General features: G+C 40.2%; 1 protein-coding gene and 1 long non-coding RNA gene across 2 annotated transcripts in view; one reads left to right on the forward strand and one right to left on the reverse strand.

The window, feature by feature from the left end:
* Positions 1–3,516, reverse strand: part of LOC136425866 (tyrosine-protein kinase Fer-like) — a 6,591-nt gene extending 3,075 nt beyond the window's left edge. Inside the window, exons 1-5 of the mRNA XM_066414798.1 lie at positions 3,506–3,516; positions 3,281–3,302; positions 2,532–2,708; positions 2,007–2,096; positions 605–728 (exon numbers count right to left, since the gene is read on the reverse strand). Coding sequence (XP_066270895.1) covers positions 605–728; positions 2,007–2,096; positions 2,532–2,708; positions 3,281–3,302; positions 3,506–3,516 — 424 coding nt within the window. The remainder of the gene's footprint in view (positions 1–604; positions 729–2,006; positions 2,097–2,531; positions 2,709–3,280; positions 3,303–3,505) is intronic.
* Positions 3,517–3,673: 157 nt separating this feature from the next.
* On the forward strand, positions 3,674–5,235 carry LOC136425858 (uncharacterized). The gene is made up of 2 exons (XR_010754134.1): positions 3,674–3,788; positions 4,352–5,235. It is a non-coding gene; the product is annotated as an uncharacterized lncRNA (long non-coding RNA).
* The last annotated feature ends 14,711 nt before the right edge of the window (positions 5,236–19,946 follow it).

Raw genomic sequence — 19,946 nt, forward strand, 5'->3', positions numbered from 1 at the left:
AGGATGTCATTAGTAAAAAGACAAAACAGCCGGGAGAACATAATTGTAATCAGACTGTATCTGTATCTGTATAGCCGGTACAACCGCCCTTCGGCGTAACACACCAGCTTCGCAGGCACGCGGCGCGGCAGCAGCTGGTTATATTACACTGAACGGCCTGTCACACCTAACTTTTGCTCATCTGACTGCAATTGTTCTTTGAAGCTATTTAGTGAAGGTGCTGTGAAGCCATCTATAATGTATGACAATATATTATGTCATATACTATATATGATATATAACATGTAACATCTACTAAATGAAACATAATTCCACCAGGATACATAATTCTGCCACCCTAAAAGATATGTCCAAACATATCTCCAACCCAACGTCCCCCAGTATAATACACTCCTGTATAATTTAAACAGTGCAAGTACCTGGGGTGCTTGCACAAGAGATCTCTTAAACCCACTGTTTTTTCAAAGTGGCAAATCTATGTAACCCGGCAGATTAATATTAAGGGAGGCTAGCTGTTGCAGCCAGTGGGTCTCTCACATAGTGATACCAAATCACCACTCTTACTAGATCTATTACTGTACTAGTCTCTTATCTCATAGCGTACTTGGTACTAGTTCCATGACGATGTAAATGGGATGGCGTTGTGAGCAGACTCCGATCAGTCTGACGATGTTAGGGTGGTCGTACTGCTTCAGGATACGGGCTTCCATCAGGAACTTGTCCTTCACCTGTAATATATGAAAAGTCAGAATTTGTGGTGTGTTTGATGATTCACTCTAAAGCCGGTGTCACAATTCATGCAAGCGTCGGCCGACTTTGCAGATCTCCCGAAGCTCGCTGAATTACAAAATCGCCCGAGCGTCGACCATATTTTCCTATGAAAATCTCGGGCGACGTCCGTCGAGCACTAAAAACTAAAAATCCCCCATGAGATGGTACCATCTCTTGGACATGGACGAAGTCAGTATCGACTAACCTGGTAAAAGGCCAATATTTGAATCAACTTTTATTTCTAAAAATCGCCCGAAGCCTGCGTAATCGACAGGACATCGGCCGTACTTCGGCCGAAAATGCACATTTGAAGATCGCCAACAAGTCGGCCGACCTGAATTTCTTGTTTGTGACAGGGGCTTTAAGACAGCAGCATCTGTCCACGACATCAGGATGAGTTGAGAATCATAAAGATTAACACTGAGAACGTTGAAATGTTATCATGATCATCATAAACAATGCAAAAGTTATTTTTCAAGCAACTTGATAGATTTCCAAGCTGCTTGTAATGAGTATCTTTTGAATGTGTATCTTGTATATTACCTGGATGTCTAGCCTTAATCAACTTATCATCATCATCATCATCTTCATTAATTTTAAACAGTTGTTACTTTAACCCGTGACAGTGACTGTAGATAGGATAGTTTTCTGAGAAAAAAAAGTTAGAAAGATGTTGAGATTTACATATTTTGCGAATAATTTCTATCCTTCAGCAAGTAAGAAAACAACACAATGTAAATACATTATTTTTTTTTTAATCAATTCGTAAGAGCTTGATGTTGCCATCGATTTACCAAGAAAGGCGGCTCAATGTTACTGTAGCAGCATTTCTTCACCCTTGGTCAGAAATATCAATGCTCAAGACAAGTATTGACTTCACTGACCCATTAGGAGAAGCAGGGGTTACGAAGGCTGCTCGGGAAATTCCCTACCCCATTTAGGCCGGAATGTTTTTTGGTCCACTCACACAGGGGCATGCCCCTGCTCTTTTTCGAAAGATGTGGTGGGTTCTTTTACGTGCTCAAGGTGTGACTCTCCTCAAACACGGGACCTCCATTTAACGTCCTATCCGAGGGACGTCCCTAATCCTAGAAGAGCTAGGTACTCATTTACACCTGAGTGAAATTTTGAAGAACAATATTGTATAATGAATGTTGAAAGACAGTAAGAGAATATGTTGCATTGACATTCACACTCTTTTCTAAATGCTGTTATGAATGATTGACAGCTGTCACCTGTTTAGGAAGGGTTTCTCGACAGGTCTTGACTGCTACAGGTGTCTTGTCATCCTTCAGAACTCCTCGCATCACATCCCCAAAGTTACCCTGGAATTAAACAACTCATGTTGCAATGAAAGCTTGTCTATGTTGGTTAATAATGTCAAGTGTCTTCCAACACAAGAAAGTTTAGATTCATCAAGTTTTTTGGCAAACTCATCAATGTTGAGCAAGGATGAGGTTAGATTAAATGACTGACAGTTGCTATGGAAACTCTGCACATGAGGTATCTGTATCTGTATCTGTATAGCCAGTATTAACGCCCCCCCTGCGTAATATACCAGCTTCACAGGCACGCGGCGCGACAGCAGCTGGTAATATTACACTGAACGTCCTGTGACACCTAGTAACTTGCACACCTGACTGCTCCTTAAAAGCTATTTAGTGAGGATGTTCCTACAGTATTACAGACTGAGGTACAAGAGCATTGGGAGTATGCAAATTTTGCAAAGATTGAAGTATGCATAAAACAGTTGTCCTGACCCTGCCCAGCTTCTCCCCGATGATGACATCATCGTGGCTGAGTTCCCACTTGTCCTTCTTGACCGGACTGGCCAGGATGGTGCCAGACTTCTTGGTGACCGGCTGTCCGCTCTGCCATTGGTGGGTGATCAGCTGATTAATGGTGGGAAAAGCCTGACCTTCAAACCTGAACTGGCCCTGTAGAGACAAAAATGAAAAATGGAAAATGAATTCAATGTATCTAGATCAAGTTTAACTAACAGAAATGCTAATCTTCCACTGGTTGTGACAAGAAGACTATACTTAGTATACAGTAGATGCAGTCAGTGTATGAAGGAAAATACCCTCGCATAGCCTCCATTTTAACAAATTGAACAAAAAGGGAGCCATGACTTAATGTCCTATCTCTAGTATCTTACTATTTATGTTAGCTGTGCAACACAGATAAGGATTTTAACTCTCAACTCTCTGGTCAAGAGGAACTGTTGTTAAACACTAGACAATGGAAATTGTGTACATGTACATTGTACATGTACTATGTACACGTAACACCATGAGACCAGCAAGCTATATGTACTACCAGACTATCTATACTAAAAAAACCAAACTTTATCTCATGCAACTATAGCAAACAATGCAACTTCTGTGACAAAGAATATAGCATGTATCAGACATTTTCAGCTTTGTTCCAATCTCTTTTCTGACACATTACAGTGATAAATAGACTAATTGGATTAAGTACAAAATAACAAAATGTATATGGTCTCTACCTCTGCATTGCTCTGTATGTAGCTTGTACATACATACGTGACTGGTATACATACATACTGAAGACTTCAGGAAAGTAGCCAGGAAGAGATTTTAGTTCTACATGTAACTGGAAGAAAGGACTGAAGAGTCTGAATGTCCAGAACTTTGTTCAAGGACCAATTTTCGTATGAGATACTCACAGAATTCATATTAACATTCAGCATGCTAAGGTAGCTGTTTGGCACCAAATACGCATTTACTAATGCTATAGGGTTATTCTGCAGGAAGTAGGTTAAGGTTGATAAAACTGTGAGTTCTATTCAAAGAAGCTTAGCTAGAGTAACTTTCAATAAGTTGTGAAGAACTTGTGGTTTCAAAATTGAACATGTTTTGTGTTGTGCTCTACAGGAACAAGGTAGAAAGTCCAGTAAAAGGGAGCGAAAGAGCAGAGACACCTCCCACGACAATATGGACATCTCCTCTCCTAAAACACGGGGCAGAAAGAGAGTCTTCTCCCAGGCCAACAAGGTACTGTAAATTTATTTTGTTTTATTGGTATTTTAAATCAGCAGTTGAAACAAATCTGTAGTACAGTATTCATTCAAGGGAGACATGTTCACGGTGTCATGAATTTGTGGTTGAGTGGTTACCACAAACACTGCAAAAATAAAACTGCTGCAAAAGTTTCAAGATTAACAGTTTTATGCAATCACCTGTTTGTTACAAAGGGTTATCATGTTAAAAGTTATACTACTTTTTGAAAATATGTTCTTGTTGATAGATATAATATACAAGTTGTACAAGTCCCTCTGGATCTGCTGTCCATTCGAAATTCTATCTATCTCGTCACCAAATATGATATAGGAATTTAAGAAGTGCCAGGGTATAACTTGATAGCCTGTGCCAGAGTAGTCTGTGTAACGCAAACTCCCACAGTCCGGGACTTTTATGCGATAAATTATGGCACCTACCCACTGACCGGTTAGGGGGCAGCTGCTATAAGCACAAGTCAATGAGGCTAGTGTCAAGGTAATAAAGATGTTGTGTGAATAAGCATTTGTAATTTTCAAGTTGATTTATCACTTTTGTAGGATGATGAGTTTGAGATCAGCTGTAGTCAGGACACGGAGCACACCCAGACACAGCCCACCAGGAGCAGCAAACGGCGCAAGGCCAGCGTCACCGAGAGGGCCATCATGGTGTGATGCCACCTGGAATAACAGTGAAGAACTGCAGTTTAGTAGCACATAAAAGACAACGTCATGCACCCCATAATGCCCTTTAATAGTATGCATGAGCACAGCCTCTTTGACAAACGCTGGAAGATTTAGATGAACCATTAAAAAATCTTTAACACTGAACATTGTTTGTTGCTATTCTGAGGAGTTGTATTGACATGCTTTTTCAACTTAGTTGAACAGTTGACCAAGAAGAATTGCTCATTGGAAAGAAATTAAGCACATTTTGTCCAATTACTTCATGAGATCACTTTGTTAGTAAAGTTTACGTTGAACGCCTTGCATAGACTGTTGAGAAAGAGTTGACTGTGTTTGACGTTCATGATCAGTAGCTACACAACATGACAATACCTCAGTAGAAGGCTCATGCCAAGTTAAACAAGCACTTGACCAATTATGTTAATACAATGTTGTAAATATTCCTGCTCTTGGATCTTCTCGTTCATGTCGTGGCATGGACCAGTAATTTATTTATTAGTCTAAGAATGTTAGCACTTAGCTTTGTAAACATGTTCCATGTTGCATTTTAATTTATGATGATCTTAAGTTATGATCATATACTTAACTATATACTTAGTTAAGACTTAACTATCAAGTTTTCCTAACTTATGAAAAAAAAGTTTACATAAAATTTGATGAATCAGATGTAGAAATGATTTTATATTTGAGAAAGGATCTTTAAGCCTATGGAAAACATAAAAAGTTCCGATTAAAACTGTTTGTTGAAAAGGATTCAATGACTAGTGTAATCGCCAACTTACAGTTTTTGAATTTGCCGCCTTTAGTTTAGATTAGCATAAGTTAGTCTCCCGCCACTGGTACCCTCGGGAGACCCCAGCAAGGCTAGCCCGGGGGCGGCTGGAATTTGGGACAGAAGGAAGCCATTGCACAAGGAAGACGGAGGTCAGAAATGGGCCTGGAGATCATTTCTCCAGGATATCTAGGCTTGGAGACAAACATACTCCAAGAAGAAGAAGAAGGATCAGAGGCCTGGAAAAGGAACTTCCAGGAGACTTAGGACACTTAGGCCTGGGGTGAAGACTTCAGGAATTTCAAGAAGGATCAATTAGGACTGGAAAAGAAGATTCCAGGAACAGGAGGACAAACTCCAAGACATCAGAGGACAGTCAGCCAATGGCCGGGAGACCAGATTAAGTTTTACTAAATCAAGAGCTCACTTTGGAATATACAAGAACTGAGGAGAATCACAGGACACAGGAATTCACTGAAGACACAACAAGGGACTCACTCAAGAAGATTCGGACAAGGGGATAAACCCAGAACTTTCCAGTTTAGTTGGCGGCTTTTGTATAACTACTAACATTGCTTAATTAAACCGTCAAAACGTAAGTCTGCGAGTGCTTGTCCTCTCTCTCTCTCAAGACTTCTCAACAAAGACAAGGTGAGTTCAGTCAAAACATTCTCTAGACCCCGACCTGGCTGAAGCGCTGAGAGTCAGCGCGCCTACAGTAAAACTTACGGTCGATTGGAGCCAGTAAAAGTGGTTATAGGACTCTAACGAGTAAAAGAAGAACTGTCATTGTGATTGTATACAGTTCCAAGAATTACAGCAAATGGGCTGTGGTCAGCATAGGAAATTTATCTGTCAAAGCTGAGGAACTGTTGCAAGGCCTGCATGTGTTTTCTACAAGGAAACAAAGAGCTTCTTGAGTAAAGAGTTATGTGATACGCGCAAGTTGACATGTTGGAATGCACAGTTGATTGATGATCTTGCCTAGGAAAGAAAGTGTAAGAACCCCATGACCCAGGTCACCTTACCGTAAAACAGCTAATTGTCGCAAGAAGTTACCATTGTCTATTTATGCTTCTGAAAACGGAAGAATTTAGACGACTGTCAAGTACAAGGACATTAGGCAAGAGCGTACTGTACTACATCACACGTGAGTACCTCCGTCCAACGGCAAATACCACCAAGCAGAACAATTAGTAGTTTTAGGGTATCATGACTGACGGCACAACTGTGGTATAGAACAGGCCTGACTGCTGTGTAAGCCAGGAGAACTGGGTCACTACATTACCGTAGAACAGCAAATAAAGAGGCTGTTTCTCCCAATAAAGGGGATAATAAAGGGGATAAACAGAGCTAAGGAAATAAAATGACTGATAAAAGGGAAGAAAGGGGCCTCTCTACGGTCAAAGAAGATGTAGAAGAGGAAACAGAAGGGCTACAAAAAAGAGTCCCAAAAAAGGCTGATTGGCTCCTGGAGGAAGACAGCAGGAGAAAGAAGAGTTATAGGTCTTCAGTGCTAGGACAACTGACACACAAGGCAAATGCAGTAAGGGCACTGATGGAACAAAATGAGCTCCAAAGAAATGAACCAATAACAGTAAAAATGTATCAGAAGTTGTAAGACATGTACACAAACTCATGGTCGGAGATATTTTCTTTGTCGAAAAATGTTTTTATGGCATACAACAAGACATGTTTGAACCCAATGCGATCGGATGAGGGTTAACCTGCTCTTTGTGGCGTGACAAGTTATCTTCGTTGCGAAAATCAACCTCCGACCACAACTTTGCGATTTACAAACAAATGATGAAAACATCCTTATTTGGGAATCCATCACAGTATTTATTAATCAAAATGCACTCAAGGGGTTCCCTTGCAGTTCTAAAGAAAGCCAATAGAGGCCTCAGACTTTTGTCAGCCCTTCCAGTCACTTTTATCTATCACCTAAAACGTCGTGAACAGACATTGTAAAATCAAAATTCCTATACACTACCAAGAAAAGACATTAGGGGGGCAAACATCTAATCAATTATTTTCGACAGGGTATGCCTAAATCAACTACCTAGTTTCATGATATTCAGTCCGCACCTTGTGCTTGTATCATACTTTTTAATCACAAACATCCACAAGCTCTGGAAAGATAACGAAGGAGGCTAACATTGTATAAAATTCTTGTGCAAAACATGGCTTGATAGATTTCGTCTCCAATTGATCAGTGGGGGCTAAACATCCCTCATTAAAGGATGGGAAGATACCTGTATTAGAAACAGCTAACATACCGACAGGAGCATTTCATAATGTGATAAGTGTTTGACACTAACGTTCACCCAAGGTCAAATAGCCAGTGTCTGTAGTCGCTTACAGCTTCTCGGCGAGGGTGTATCGCGTGTATTTACTTAAGTTCATTTAACCTTCTTTTATTTTCCTGCAGCTGCAATGGGTTTGTGGCCCCTGAATGCAAAATATGGAGCATCAGACGTAACAGGACACGGGAACAACGGGAGTCCGACAGGAACCCAGTTGGCCCCAGGTCCAAATTGGGACACCGATGGAGCTTTCCTGTTTTCAGGAAATCCAGATTCTTACATAGATATCCCCAACAATGGCAAATTGGATGTGCGATACTCCTTCACCATATTAGCCAATATATTTCCTACCGGTGAGGCTGGACCAATCTTTGACTACGTCGGGAACAACAGTTTTGCAGTACACTTCTCGCAGACATCTTCAGATAACCTGTATATGCGGTAAGTTTATTCATATATCCAGACCGGTGGTTAAACAAACAAAACAAAACTTGAAAGCTCAATGTTTATTAGTGAATCCTGTTAAATATGCCTAAAAACAGGCACATGTCATTCAGCAGTTATACGACGTCAAAGTCGTCATAAATGTCAGTTTTTTGGCTAAAATTGTCTGAATAGGGATTTCCTGTAATACCTGATGTTATTGACCGATCATTTATCAAAAAAGGGTATTTCTTTGATAATGAAGTCTAACAAGACCTCGGTTGTCAATGGTAACTGCGTCGACGTCAAAATGACGTCATAAAAAGACGTCATAGGCCCTCAGCCATCCCCTGGGATCTGCCATCTTGGTTAGGCGATCTTTAATTTTTTAGAAATACAATTTTTGCTACTGAAGACCCCCAAACTATTTTAAGTGACTAGACCCCAAGTCTTGTCACTTAAAATAGACTAGAATCGTTGTTTTTTTAATGTTAACTGTTGAAAATTTAGCAAGTATGGACGAATTTGAAGGGGGAAAAGCCTGTTTACACCCAAACCAAATATGTTGTCCGCCATCTTGGATTTTGGCCGATGACGTCATCAAATTAGCATGATTTATGAATATTTAATCATGAAAGTTACATTAGATAGTATAGGATCTTAATAATGTAGGAAAGCAAATGCGGTAGAGTAAGAAAGCATTGAAACCTCATTGTTTAAACCGAAATTAGTGAGTTTTGTCAAATATGTCTGTCAGAAACTCGTTGCCATGGCAACACAAAAATCATAGAGTTAAACTATTACCATAAAATTGTTACCAACTAAATTCTAGGAAAAGTGACCAAGTTTGATGGTCCTAGCACGCGTCGTTCAGCAGCTATAGAACGTTAAAGTTGGCGCGGGCACTTATAGCCCCCCCCCCCCCCGTCTAGATAGGGTTAAGGTATAACAGTCACAGATGGGCTGAATTGAGGTGTAACCAATAATTTTTATCGAAATACCGATACACACTATATTTCCTGATATTGACAAATGACCGGGATCAGTTACAATTCTTTAGTTTGACTAAGAACGACACAATCATGTTTTCAATCCCGGACCGTCTACATCTGAACAATTCATACTTACTAGACACAGAATGTTTTATAACTTTGAAAACATATTTCTACTTACTTGAAACAAAATATATTAATTGAACCTTAAGCATAAGATTTTACTAACTGGCTCCTCTTTGCAATCACATCCATTTAGCCCTCCACAGTGTACCTTCCCAGACTGATCAATCTATCTGACATCCTTGGGTCCGGGCGAACGCCAAAACAGTTTTTATTATTTATTATATTTCTACAAATCTTTAGTACAGAACTACGTCAGTTTTTGCTTTAAAATGATGAGTAGATTTCTCCATCCACATTCATGAAAGAAAACACTACATTCTGAACTTTTTTTGCAAAAAAAAAAGAGAAAAAAGTAATACCTAATCTAAAAGATTGAATATTAAAATATGAATTATTTGAATTGAATTAGGTAATTCAAAAATATTTGAAAAGAACTGCACAAAAATCTGTTCAGAATAATTTCAAAACATCTATTTGATTCTTTCACTTTTAAAAATATTTACAAAAACTTGTAGAAAATGCTCAACAATGGTAGAATGGTGACTGTCCCCATAAAAGTAGGAGCTAATCCGGCCCTTCTGTCTGCTTTTGTACATCTTTAGATTTCACTGCAGGATACTGGTCCTTTGTGGAAAGCATTTTACCCCATACTTAGCATGGATGTTTGAATCGGTTTTTTTCCCAGCCCTCTGACCTATTTATAAAGATGTTACAAATAATGGTAAAAAATGGTTAGAAATTGTGAATAATGGTACAATGATGTTACCACTATTCAGAAACTATTGGAAATATAGTCTGCATCATGAATATTTCTGGACTTTTAGAACACTTAAGAAGTATTACTTAGGTTGAAATCACATTCAAATATTTCAAAACTATCAAATCTTTTACACAAATGATTACAATAAATTGAATATTATGACCATGGCAACCCTTTCGGTAACTTGGAATGGGCTCTATGTAAATGTCTAGAGTGCAGACTATGCTGCATAACTAAATGATATATTCATTATTTTTCACATTTATTCTAATATTCCTAATTTGATAACATTCTTTTGCTATGAAAATGCTTTAGGAAGCAATATTATTGTTAGGTGAAATGATAGGGCACTGAAACAGTAAAAAGGTGGATCATTGAAGATTTTGAAAGCAAAATGTGGGTTCTCTTCTGTTTCCGCATAAATATGATAATTAGCATCAACTATTGACGCCAGAATTTTCTCCATAGGTTATTTACACAGTATATGTACAATAATCACAAAAATATCAACCAGATATTTAGGAGGCAAAACTTATCGGGGTCAAATTGGACTCAATGCGGCCAAATCCATCACAAAAATGTATCAGTCGGCCGGATGAGGTTTAAAATTATCATCGAAGCATATATATGCAAAATCATGTCAAATACCAAATTCCAGGTCATTTGGAATAACTATTTTGATGCAAGAGGCAACTATACACATTTTAGCTATTTTAACCCAACAAGTTGCTGAATAAAACATTTTATCTGCCTGAAAAAAAGGTGAAAAATTTGTTCTTGGTGCATATATAGCGCAATTCTATCCGAATGTCAGGCCCTTTAGCCTAATGGCAAAGAAGCCAAAAATGAACTTTTTTGTAATTTCAGCTTTTTTAACACCAAAAAAACAACAACTAAAATTGATTGCTTAAATAATGTACACCCATAAAAATAAACTTGAGGCAAGCTATCGTCATGTCAGATTTGAGATTATCTGATCTTCTTGTGATGGCCTAGGAGCCTTATGAAAAATACATTAAACGAAATAATCTTCAGAATGGGGGTGCTAACATTGCAGGTGACAGTTACTTGAAATATCAGACAAAAATCTTCAAAAGCGTATAAAATATCACAAAATACATAGTGCTAGGGGCCGCTCGGACCCCATGTATATTGTTATTCAGTGCAAAATACATCAATATGGAATAGTCTGACACCAAATTTGAGAACGGCGCCTTCAGTTGCAACATTTAACAGTCGAACCGCAGGTCACCGTAGAACGCTTTATTTTCTTTTTTACGGCGTTTGCCGCGGCACGATTTGACCCCGCTGCATGGGTGTAAACAACCGCCTGTCGGCAGCAAAAAGACCTCGGACCTACATAATGTTTATATTCTTTCACATCAACAGGATCTGCCCAACACAACCATGTAGTTATTTCGTGCACAGCAAATTGTCAGCGAGCGCTGTGGCTTTCGAAACATTGACCATTTTTTGGTCAGTATATTTGTGCGTGTATCATTGACGGTTCACCTGGAACCAACTAGATATTTACATCACCTGATAGCCCATTTCCTCACCTTTAAATTGATACCAAAGTTCCTTGGATAATTTTATGGGAACCGGTTTTGCCCCCCAAAAAACTAACAAGAGGTCAATTTGTAGGGTGTCTTATTCTGAAGAAGAAGACAAACACAATGTCCTTTTACCATGCTTTACAGAACTCAAAACTTACCTAATGGCATTGGTCAACTTGCATATGAATCTCAATTTTCCTGGCTTCAAGATGATATTGGTCTTATTTGGAAATGTTTCAGAATATTAATTTTAGACGGCAAAACTTGAGCCGTAATTTTAATCAACGTTCCCAACACCGGCTGAAAGTTGCAACATTGCACCTGGCCTCGGCTGACCCCCGCGGCAGGAAAATGGAACGTACTGGCTGGGTTCGGTCGCTCGAACGCAGGAGTTCGAAGTGATTGACTTCAAATTTGACTATTTTGTAAATATCAGGTACCTTGTACTAAAACCTCTGTCTGTCTGTACTTGACTGTTATCATGTCAATTATCATATTGCATGTGGTAGCCGCGTTCATACAGCTTCTAATACAAAAAAATGGGCTTTGTTATGCCACGCGAAATGTATCGAAATGTATCCAAAGCGCAGGAGTGCACGCATCGGTAGCTAGAACTAGGCAGAAATTTCACCACCGCAAAGTAGACATTGTCGCAGTTTTTTCGGGGGCAAAACCGGTTCCCATAAAATTATCCTGGGGACTTTGGTATCAATTTAGAGATGAGGAAATGGGCTATCACGCGATGTAAATATCTAGTTGGTTCCAGGTGAACTGTAAAGAAGACAAACACAAATAAACTGACCAAATATTCTTAATGTTTCGAAGGCCACAGCGTTCGCTGTCTTTTTACAATGCACGAAATATCTACATGGTTATACTAGGCAAGTCCTGTAGATGTGAAAAAGTGTAAACATTATATAGGTCTGAGGTCTTTTTGTTGCACCACAGGTAGTTGTTCACACCCATGCAACAGGGTCCAACCCGGGTGCGGCCGTGACCCGGAAAGAGCCGTCTTAGAGAAGGCTGCGCAGAACCGATGCGCATAGAGCTCTGCGGTTCGACTGTTAAGAATATGTTGCGTCGAGTAACTACGAACTGACTTGACTACCGAATAGGGAAATGATGTTATATCATCGACTTATCTTTATTTGCTGAATATGATTATGGAATACTGGTTGTAACGTTATCTTTGTTTAACAATTTATTTCTATTTTCCGATGGTACGTTGAAAGGACCCCTGACCTCCTCCCTTGAACTCTTAAAAAACGGCCTCGGCCGAAGAGTGTATGTTTTGCATACTTTCAAGATTAAATAAAGTTTGAAAAAAAATCAGAGGGAACTATGATAAACCATGTTCAATGAGGAGATCAGCGAAATAAACTAACTGTGAATGTCCAAGACATTGTTCCCGCCTTGTTCCATCCACTAGAAAAAGACTGCGCCTCCATTACAAGCGCTAGGGTTTCGCTGTAACACTGCCGTTTTTTGCTGATAATGTAGTCTCGGGTTTAGTCAGCTGCAATTCAAAAAAAGCTCGCTCAGCGCTTTTTCAAAGTGGGCGTGAGAAGCCACTACGCAGACAGATTATTATTTTTTGGTTTTGAATTATTTTAGGTTGTACCCTTCGTATATCTGCACCCTACTATAATTTTCGCCACGTCGAAGGCAGTCATCATGTGGCACTTAATCGTAGAAATCCCCATAATGGCCGAAAACTGTGTTCTGCTACCTTGAAGGTCTTAATAGTTCAAGTGTAAATATCTAAAGGATTGGTATGGTCTGTTAAGAGAACGTCTAAACTTCCGATGTGAAATTTTCTGGAAGAAAAATGCACTCTAAAACACCACTGTAATGCCTAACCACCCCTGTATTGAAATGGGCCGCTCCTAAGAGGTGTCGTACCACCCACCCACATACGCATCTAGAATAGTTGTCTTTGCAAAGGACATTATGTTTTGGTTAGCGTTTGTGTGTATGTATGTGTGTTTGTGTGTGTAAATGACCAGCATAACTCCAGAAGGCTTAAATGGAGTGCCTTGATATTTGGTAGGTGGGCAGGTGGAAATGATAAGATTTTCGGTTCCCAAACGGCTTGTTATGGTACTGCAGCGGAACTTCCTGTTTTGATATCCCAAGTTCTGGACATGCTATGGTCCTGCTTTTTCAGTGGTAACTAGCTCTTTGTACACGAGTTAGTGGTATATATAGTTTGGGCCCCCTGGCAGCTTTTTCTGGAACTGCAGGAGCTGATTTTGCTTCAGACTTTGATAGGCAATATATCCTAAAAGGCTTGATGGATGGTCATGATTTTTGGTGTGCAGATAGCTTGAGTGATAATTGACATAATTAGATGTTCATTATGCAAATCTGTATCTGATTTGCAAAACTAATGAGGAAAGTGTATACATCCGCCGCATTTCATGATAGGACTCTTAAACAAATGACATATTGAACTGAGGAAGAGAGAAATATAAACTATGCAAATGAAGACCTCATTTGCATAATTAATGAGACAATATTAAAACTCAAGATGGGGTTGACGAATCATCATGTTTGAGTCCACATAAATTTGATAACTGCGTGAAAAAATGAACTTCGGATTTTGAACCCGGCGTGCGGTGGCGATGCGGCTTATACCGGCGCGCCGTGACCGTTATCGGCAGTGTTACTGTACTCGCGGGACTGAAAATCGTGCGGCTGCGACCGCGTTGGACAGGTGTCCGCTATAGTCTATTTCTTAATGCTTATCCAAACGGAAAATACCCAAGGGACCGACAGAAAGTGACCACTATGGGCAGGTGGCCGCTATGCAAAGGCTACCGCAAATACAGGTTTGACTGTATATTGATAGCTTAAGTGATGCTTTGTATGATTAGGCCATAATTATGCAAATCAGACTGTAATTTGCGTAATTAATTACGCAATTTCAAAAACCAGCTGCGTTCCATGATATGACTAATCAAACATGTGGCATTTGTAACTGACGAAGGGAGGCATGTTGATGGATATGAAATATGCAAATGAAGACCTAATTTGCATAATTAGATAGAAACTACTCTACTCCCATACTAGTAAATGACTGCAATTTCATACTCGTGGCATTTGGAAGTTATGAGGATGTGAACTCGTTGAATTAAGTCATGCTAATAAGGAACTCATTTGTATAATTGATGATTAACGTTGGCATGACCTTCTTTGTGAAGCTCATACTTTGGACAACTTCCGTCATTAAGATGCTCAACTTGTATGATTTGTAATCTAGGGAAACTCCCATAATACGTCAATCATAAAAGTTTAACTCATTTGGCGAAGATATGAGGTCGTGGAACTCTAGTTCTTGATGCGCATGCGCACATCAACCGGCCTCTTTTGCCCTTTGTGTTCAGAGGAAGACGACGCGACATCTGTCAGGTAAGGGTTTACAACATGTAACTTCGCCCCTGCCAACTTTGTATTATTGCTAGAGTTGTTTTACCAAGGTAATGAATCTGTAGGGCTTGCTTACATTGCATTGCTCCGTTAGAAATGGTTGCTTTGCCATTTCGTCCCCATTCCTAACTGAGTTATGATAATCTTGCTATACGTAGAAGTTCTGATGACATAAAAATGAGAATTTTAAACGTCCAGGATTAACGTTAACTATGACGTACTTGGCATTTTGTCTGTGAGCAATTTAGGGAGTAAAGCTGACATTTAGAGACGATTGAAAATGATTACTTAACATGTTGCTCTAACTCAATAAGACCAACCTCCTTGGTAGGACACATTGTTCTTGAATAATTGAAAACAAGAGGCTTGCTCGAGCTCTGTACTGTAGCGTAGAAAGCTGAATGGCCAGAGATGGTTATAAATGACCCTATGAACGTATTTTCTCCGTTTTCTGGCGAAATATGGCCTTTTTTAAACACAGTCGTATTAGCTCTCATGACAGTCACGAGGTATGTTCTAAAGTATCGTGGGAATTGTTGGAGGTAGTTCGTATTGTGTTTCTATGGACAGCGGTTGTTGTTATTTCTCCTGCTGGAACATTTACTAACCTAATTCAGCCAGTTTCTCTGTATAAACAGATCACAATACAGTCACATGGTTATCAAAGACGGTCATCTAAATCACAAACCATCCTCTTACCGAAGCCCAGAACAAATGCTCAGAAAAAGCGCTTCTTGTATAGAATGTCCAGCACCTGGAATGCTTTGAAAGTGTAAAATAGTTTGATATTGTCAACTTTGTATAATTGTTTCTACACAGCCTTATGCTTCTTTAATCATGTATGTACATATGTAAATTCTGTGGTGTTCCTGTGTGTCACGTAGTTTTGTCCAGTCATGTTTTTGAATGGACCACAGGAAGAGTAGCCGTTAAGCTAATTGTGGATCCTAATAAACTCAAACTCAAAACCAGGGTACATAATTCCGCCATCCTGAAAAGATACGTCCAAACAGATCTCTAACCCAACGTCCCTAAACCAATGCTCTCCTGTATATCTAAACTGCGCATACCTGGGAGGTGCTGCACTTGAGATCTCTCAAACCCACTGTTTTTCAAAGTGGCGTAACCCGGCAGATTAACCCTCATCCGACCGTATGGGGTCCGTTTGGACCCCAGGCGTGTTTTAATGAGTGCCATATCAACATTTTTCGTTGGAGAAAAAAATCATTCCATGAGTTTGTTTATGTACATGTCTTACAACTTCTGAGAAATTTTTACCGGGATTGGCCGATTTTTGCGGAAGTTATACTCTAAAGTGTGAGTGTTGTCCGCTGGGGTCCAAACGGACCCCAGATAATATCGCATTGTTTATTACGTAATTAGAGAGAAATTCCTCATAACTTCCAACCGGTATAATGTATCCTCACCAAATTTGCAGGGAGTGATGTTCACGTAAAGTTTTATAATTTTTGTAAATTTTGTGACGTTATGACGTAAAATTACGTAATTATGACGTCATCGATGTGATTTTATAGGCTAAATAGGGAAGTCCCATAATATTGAAAGGTATTAAACAAAATAGAGTGTATTATTGATTTTAAGGTATGCCAAGGCATACAACGTCAATGGCGATTACGTTGACGTAAAAATGACGTCATAGAATGACGTCATGTGTCGTTAGTGATCTGTTACGCGCCGATTTGAGGCATAAGACATGGTCACGTAAAAACTCAATAGTTCTCGCGCGAAAGGCCAAATCACGTATATAGATGTGTCCTCGTAATGTCAAGACGTTCCTCAAGCCCCTGCAATAAAGCTGGGTATCTAAACTTCTCCAAGAAGCAAGATTTCTCGAGTTAAAGATGACCCATTTTCGAAGGTTTTCCCTATGGTTAAGTATTACACTCCGGACCAAGAACGCACCACATGGGGGTTTCGCGGCATGCGGTTTGAGGGCGACACTCCACTGTTTCTGGGTCACACTCAGCGTGACGGCAGAATACTGGCAAGACAAAGCAAAAAAGAAATGTTTCGTGTTGATTCTGATGACAGTTGACTGTGTTCGGGCGGGAAGCGCGCAAGGAGGCGGCCCACTGTAGTACACCGTTTTTAAAGTAACGTTAACGATGGCATTGTATATAATGTTCTGGCACACTTTCTAGTTATACTGTTAAAATTTTTGGCTTTTATACCCTCCGAATTATAACTGAAAACCGTTCCATGGACAACGTTAAGATTGCATTATCAAACGGGTTATACCCGCCAACTTAAGACAGGTTTGATACTGTTCTTTAGCAAAACTTCGTAAGTGTTCTATAACATACTTACAATACTTTTCCGTTTCACGTCTGTGCCTATATGGGTGTACACACGCCCATCAGAAGGCAAGGTTAAAATTGGGTATGACCCAACTCTAAAATGAAAACTTTTCGTTTGACACCTGTGCCTATATGGGTATACACACGCCCTTGAGAAAGGAAGGTTGAAATTGGGTCAATGAAATGACCCAATTCTAAAAGGAAAACTTTTCGCCCTACGTCCGTGCCTATATGGGTGTACACACGCCCTTGAGAAGGCGAGGTTGATATTGGGTCAATGGAATAATTAATGACCCAATTCTAAAAGGAAAACTTTCCGTCCTACGTCCGTGCCTACATTGTTGTACACACGACCTTGAGAAAGCAAGGTTGAAATTGGGTCGATGGAATGACCCAATTCTAAAATGAAAACTTTTACGTTTGACGCTCGTGCCTATATGAGTGAACACACGCCCTTGAGAATGAAGGTTGAAATTGGGTCAATGAAATGACCCAATTCTAAAATGAAAACTATTCTGTTTTACGTCCGTGCCTATATGGGTGTACACACGCCCTTGAGAAGCCAAGGTTGAAATTGGGTCAATGGAAAGACCCAATTCTAAAATAAAGTACTTTTCCGTTTGATGTCCGTGCCTATATTGGAGTACAGATGCCCTTGAGAAGCCAAGGTTGACATTGGGTCAATGGAATGACCCGATTCTATAATCAAAGATTTTTCCGTTTGACGTCCGTGCCTATATGGGAGTACACACGGCCCTGAGAAGCCAAGGTTGAAATTGGGTCAATGGAATGACCCAATTCTAAAATGAAAACTTTTCCGTTTGACGTCCGTGCCTATATGGGTGTACACACGGCCCTGAGAAGCCAAGGTTGAAATTGGGTCAATGGAATGACCCAATTCTAAAATGAAACTTTTCCGTGTGACGTCCGTGCCTACATGGGAGTACACACGGCCCTGAGAAGCCAAGGTTGAAATTGGGTCAATGGAATGACCCAATTCTAAAATGAAAACTTTTACTTTGACGCCCGTGCCTATATGGGTATACACACGCCCTTAAGCCGGCGTCAATATTCATGCGAGCGTCGGCCGAATTCGTAGATCGCCCAAAGCTCGCCGAATTTCAAAATCGCCCGAGCATACTTGGATCAATTTGATTTCTAAAAATCGACCGAAGCCCGCATAATCGACAGAACGTCGGCCGTCCTTCGGCCGAAAATACCCATTTGAAGCTCGCCGACACGTCGGCCGAGCTGAATTCTTGATTTGTGACGGGGGTTTAAGAAGGCAAGGTTGACATTGCGTCAATAGAACGAGGGCATTGTATATAATGTCCTAACACTCTTTCTAGTTTACACTGTTTTCAGCTCTTATACCCTGAAAATCATAGCTAAGAGCGTTCCTTAAGAACGTTTAGAATTGCATTATTAAGCGGGTTCTATCCGCTAACTTAAGACGGGAAACTCTTGTTTGGAAAAGTTTGTAAGTTCTATTCCATACGTGTGAGTTTTCATTGTTAGGAACTTACGGTCGTACACTGTAAGGACGGAATGTTTTTTGCACTCTTAGTGGCTTTTGTGTAATTTATACCCATATAACCTACTTTCCAAGCAGAGGTCGTGGGGGAAGATTGACTTTTTTTATCATATGCCTCGTTGGTTATACACCCACTTAGGACGGACAATTCTTTTATGTCCGAGCTGTGGCGATACTTTGAAGCGGTTTCAACTTTGCACTCTTAAGGGATTGTTTCTATATACTGGTCCAATTTCAACCTTGCATTCTAAAGGGCGTGTTCATACCCCTACAGGCACGGACGTAGGACGGAAAAGTATTCATTTTAGAATTGGGTCATTCCATTGACCCAATTTCAACATTGCCTTCTCAAGGGCGTGTGTACACCAATATAAGCACGGACGTCAAACGGAAAGTCTTTTATTTAAGAATTGGGTCATTCCATTGACCCAATGTCAACCTTGGCTTCTCAAGGGCGTGTGTACACCAACATAGGCACGGACGTCAAACGGAAAAGCTTTCATTTTAGAATTGGGTCATTCCATTGACCCAATGTCAACCTTGGCTTCTCAAGGGCGTGTGTACACCCATATAGGTACGGACGTCAAACGGAAAAGTTTTCATTTTAGAATTGGGTCATTCCATTGACCCAATGTCAACCTCGCCTTCTCAAGGGCGTGTGTACACTCATATAGGCACGGACGTAGGACGGAAAAGTTTAAGTTTTAGAGTTGGGTCATTCCATTGACTCAATTTCAACCTTTCCTTCTCAAGGGCGTGTGTACACCAGCATAGGCACGGCGTAGGACAGAAAAGTCTTTGATTATAGAATGGGTCATTCCATTGACCCAATGTCAACCTTGGGTTCTCAAGGGCGTGTGTACACCAACATAGGCACGGCGTAGGACAGAAAAGTCTTTGATTATAGAATTGGGTAATTCCGTAGACCCAATGTCAACCTTGCCTTTTCAAGGACGTGTGTAAACTCATATAGGCGCGGACGTCGAACGGAAAAAGTTTTCAGTATAGAATATTGGGTCATTCCATTGACCCAATGTCAACCTTGCCTTTTCAAGGGCGTGTGTACACCCATACAGGCACGGACGTCGAACTGAAAAGTTTATATTATAGAATTGGGTCATTCCATTGACCCAATTTCAACCTTGGCTTCTCAGGGGCGTGTGTACACCCATATAGACACGGACGTCAAACGGAAAAGTACTTCATGTTATTATTGGGTCATTCCATTGACCCAATGTCAACCTTGTCTTCTC

This window comes from Branchiostoma lanceolatum, chromosome 19, assembly GCF_035083965.1.
Source record: "Branchiostoma lanceolatum isolate klBraLanc5 chromosome 19, klBraLanc5.hap2, whole genome shotgun sequence".
Classification (NCBI taxonomy): Eukaryota; Metazoa; Chordata; class Leptocardii; order Amphioxiformes; family Branchiostomatidae; genus Branchiostoma; species Branchiostoma lanceolatum.